The sequence below is a fragment of the Bombina bombina genome, chromosome 7 (assembly GCF_027579735.1).
Source record: "Bombina bombina isolate aBomBom1 chromosome 7, aBomBom1.pri, whole genome shotgun sequence".
NCBI classification, from domain to species: domain Eukaryota; kingdom Metazoa; phylum Chordata; class Amphibia; order Anura; family Bombinatoridae; genus Bombina; species Bombina bombina.
In genome coordinates this window covers 539039075-539044047 of record NC_069505.1, presented here as the reverse complement: position 1 = coordinate 539044047, position 4973 = coordinate 539039075, and the positions used below count along the sequence as shown (strand labels likewise).

Sequence of the window (4973 nt, the reverse complement as noted above, 5' to 3'; positions counted from 1 at the left end):
TATCCGACAGTTACAAATTGTCTCATATACATCAATCGATTGTGACAGAGGTAATAATTGTGATTTAACACTCCAACCTCACACCAATGAATCTTCACTCATAGTGCACAGCGTATCCAACACTTTTTTTTAAATCAGCTCACACAGCCTTTGCATATCTCGCTGCAGCATTTTACACAGAAACAGACGTGTATCAGTGTTACCTGGATCTTTGCTCTTGTAGTGCGAAGTACAACCGTGAGACTTACCACCGCTGGGTGTGGAAATGGAAGTCTTCAGGACCCCTCTTGTCTTCTACCTCAATGTCACACCAATCCTTGTATTCTTTTGAATCTGTCACTTGTCCGCAACAGGAAAATGCAGGTGATGGCGTCAAAACAAATTCCGAGACTCAGCCCTTTGTCAAGGAATATGCAGGTGTGTCTATGAGATGCTTTTTAAAGGTCAATTACTCAATCTTGATTGGACAGACCCAAACATACCTCTCATACATACAAATTCTCTCAAACTCATCAGCATCTCGTCATGATAGCTACATGCTCAATCTTTGCATGTAAGCTTTATTGCGGATTCATATTTTGTCCATGGAAATGCCACTATACTTGCTACCTATTTAACCATAATGGGCAAATCTAAACATGACATTGCGGAAATATATCAATACACCTTGTAACATGTTTCCAATGCAGAGATAGAATGTTTAAATTTTTCAATGCATATACATGAATAATAGAGCACTCTTTTATTGATGTAACATCAATTCATCTATAAAGAACAAGAGTAAGAATAATTGTACTATAGTGTATTTTTTTGAAAAAAGGGACACATATATGCTATACAAAAAAATGTATTAAAGGGGCAGTGTACAAATATTTACATATTGCAGTGTGTCATTGGTATACTACATAAATTGTTCATCTACACATGTAGTATATCTGTTAAAATGTCTCTTATGCTAAATTCAATATGTGGGAAAAACCAAACGTCAAATAAAAGACAGATTTTTAGAACATGTAAGATCAATTGAAGATGAAGGTGCAGATACTCCAGTATCTAGACATTTCAAAACATTATATAATTCAGATGCAACCATATTAAAACCACAGGGAATTGACCATGTTCCAATGTGGAAACGTGGTGGAAATAGGGAGGATAAATTGAACAAAAGAGAAGTCTCAAAACCAGTAGTCCTCAGGGACTCAATGTGAGGAGAGATTTAGATCTTTTTATCAGAGAACTGTTTAAGAAAGATTATTTTTACATGCTCTAACATATATTTTTATGCTGAAATGCATAAATACATAGACACAAAGTGTAACAAATATATTTCTATTATTTGAGGAATTAGGGTTTAATTTGGTATTACATGTAATTACTGCTAGGAATAATTAATTGAACCAATAGGTAATGGATTTATTTAGCTGATGAATCAGAACACGTTTTTTGAGTAATATGTTTCGTAGGAATTTTAAATATGTATATATATATATATTTGTTATAGATTGATATAGAATGAGTTGTCTCTAAGGGAATGCATAGTAACAAAAATGTGCATTATTTCTCGTTCGCTAAACTAAAATGTATCAATATTTAGTAACTATACAATCTGTGCATTGTAGAATGTACATGTATCAAATTCAGTAACACTATGTTGTAAAATAGGTAATTTACCTTTAAGAAATTGTTATAAAGCTGTAAGCGGTCATGTCTGCAATCATGCAGTGACCAAGTAAGCATGCGCACGAAACGCATCTGAATTTGCTCTTGACCACACAATTTGTGTGTTTGTTTTAAAGTGTGCTGACATCAGCTGTTTGTCTGTTATGTTTTTGTTTAGTTTGAACAATAAATTTGTGACTTTTTACATTGAGGAGTCATCTTCATTGCCACAGTGCGCCTACCTTTTGGATTTATGTACCTTGTTTTGTCATGGTTAACAGACTGGGCTTTAGCTGCATTTGCAATACTTTCTCCTCTGATCACTACCCACTCTCCATGGTGCCGTAGACTAAAGATTATTAAAGGGACATAATTATCATATGCTAAATCACTTTTAACTGATGCAGTATAACTGTAAAAAGTTGAAAGGAAAATATCACCTGAGCATCTCTATGTAAAAAAGGAAGATATTTTACCTCACAATCTCCTCAGCTCACCAGAGTAAGTTCTGTGTAAAAAGTTATACTCAGCTGATGCCCAGCTGCAGGTAAAAAACAAAAATTGAAGAAATGAACAGCAGCCAATTAGCCTCAACAATGCTGAGGTCATGAACTCTATTACTGTGATCTCATGAGATTTCATTCAACTCTCATGAGATTTCATAGTAAACCTCCTTAAACTGAATAGGGAAATAAGATGAGCGTGCATGAAAGCTCACTCCCTTAGCTGTCCCGGGACAGACATACTGATTTGCTGCTTAGAAGTCCTTTACAATGGAATGTGGCTACTGAAGAATTTTTGAGGTAAAATATCTTTCTTTTTTACATAAAGATGTTCAGGTGATATTTTCTAGTCAGCTTTTTACAGCTATGCTGCATCACTTTCAAGTGTTTCAACATTTGGGTATCATAGCCCTTTAAGGTAATACCTACTCCAGTTAAAATCATTTGTGTGCTATTACACAGTTTTCATTTTGTATTGATTGCCTTCTTATATATCCCTTCATTTCCAGAATAAATATCAATAATCCTCCCAAACGTACTATTTTCTGCAAACCAGCAACACATAATGCATCTTCATCCCCTGCATTACAATTAGCCCTGTTGCAGATGGAGAAAATACATTTATTTCCATTTTTGTGTGATTTATTTGTCAAGGATTTGATTAACAGAGGGAACAATTTTTCAAAGATCGAGAATTACATTATTGTTAGAGAGAAAGTTCTATCTTTAAAAAATAAATTAGAAACAAAATAAACTTCAGTTGAAAAAAGCACCTGTAGTGAATTATGTCTGCCCGACATTGCAAAATGCTGACAGTATACGCTGTCTGCATTTAACATTGCACAAGCATTTCTTGTGAAATGCTTGTGCAATGCCGCTCCTTGCACATTTGCGGCAAATCGGCTGCTAGCAGGGGGTGTTAATCATCGTGATCGGATCAGGATGATTGCAGTCTGCCACCTAAAAGGACAAGTTAAGGAGCATCGGTCTTACAACCGCTGCTTCTTAACTTAAGTTTCCGGTGAGCCGGAAAATTCAGGCGTAAAAAGCAGCATCCGCTGCTTACGAAATCTACCCCTGTATGTCTGCAACCTGAAATTAGCGCCCCCACCCCCCTCTCACATGACCAGTTGAACAAGAGCAGAAGCTGTTAATCACCCTGAATAAACAAGTTTGCTGTGATTTATTGAGAAGATGGCCACTCCTATTTAACTTGCAGTAAGCAGGCTGCTTTACACATTAAGCACATTATCTCATTCATTTTGTTCATAGTGTATGGGAGCTGATATTTAATACTAATTGTACCTTTCTTTTTTCCTCTACAGATTAAATATGAATTTGAAAAACATCCAGACGCATCATTTAATTATTTTCTCTTGTATATTTATATTCATATTTTGTATCTCTTTTACTTCCAATAGAAATCATATATTACAAATTATCTTTACAAACCAAACAACAGATGCAACTGCAAAAGCAATGGAACCAAACAGTGCCAATCTTTCTGTATGCCAACAGAATTCTGTGAAAGAACTCCTTATCTTGGTTTGGGTGTGGCCTTTCGGACAACCTTTCCCATTAGACAGATGCCAGAAGGACTACAATATCACCGGATGCAAATTTACAGCAGACAGGGGTCTGTATGATACTGCTGATGCTCTCATTATGCATCACTTTGATATAATGTATAACAAAAATGCTTTACCCCAAAAACCAAGACATCGGTTTCAACGCTGGGTGTGGTTCAACTTGGAACCTCCGCTGATTATTAAAAACTTGCATTATCTGGACAATCAGTTTAACATGACCATGACATTTCGTAAAGATTCTGATGTTTTTGTTCCCTACGGTCATGTTGAAATATTGAAGGAGATTCAAAATTTCACAATTCCACCTAAGGCTAAACTAGTGTCTTGGGTTGTAAGTAAATGGTATCCAGGTATCCCTCGTATTTCATATTATGAGGAACTGAAGAAATATATCCAAATTGATATTTACGGGAGTGGGCACAAACCACTCAGCTGGGCTGATTTCAAAAAAACTATCTCCCAGTATAAATTTTACTTGGCCTTTGAAAACTCAATTTATACAGATTATTTAACTGAGAAAATATGGTCCAATGCATTTGACTCATGGGCTGTGCCTGTTGTGCTCGGGACATCTCGCAAGAATTATGAGCGTTTTATCCCCGGTGATGCATTTATTCATGTGGATGACTTCTCAAGCCACAAGGAACTGGCTAATTACCTATTAATGTTGGATAAAGATGATGAGAAATATAAGAAATATTTTAACTGGAGATCCTATTATCAGCCTAGAATAAATGGTGGATGGCCACTTCTTTATTGCAAAGCCTGTAGTGGATTAAAGCATGCTCCAGAATATCAAGTCATTCCTAGTATAGAAAAGTGGTTTTTGGAGAAATCATAGTATGTTATAATTAAAGAGTAGTAACTTAACATTAAAAATGAATAAATTATATATATTTATATATATATATATATATATATATATGCATATATGCTGTGTGTGTGTATGTACGTATGTATATATATATTTATATACTGTGTGTATAAATATATATATATATATCATTATTATTATTATCATTATTATTATTATTTATAATGTGCCAATATATTCTGCAGCACTGTATATGGTTACAAAAGATAAAGTACAATGATGATACAATATTTTTAAGAGACAGGACAAAATGCATTAAACAAATACAGGAGGAATGCAAGGCCCTATTCCCATGAAAACTTACAATCTAGAAGGGCAGGAGGGTGAGAAACAGGAGGTGAGGACTTC

General features: G+C 35.0%; 1 protein-coding gene across 1 annotated transcript; it reads left to right on the top strand.

The window, feature by feature from the left end:
• Positions 1–3641: 3641 nt before the first annotated feature.
• On the top strand, positions 3642–4592 carry LOC128636516 (3-galactosyl-N-acetylglucosaminide 4-alpha-L-fucosyltransferase FUT3-like). Its single transcript, XM_053689519.1, has one exon. It carries the CDS (start codon positions 3642–3644, stop codon positions 4590–4592), a length of 951 nt encoding a protein of 316 aa, XP_053545494.1.
• The last annotated feature ends 381 nt before the right edge of the window (positions 4593–4973 follow it).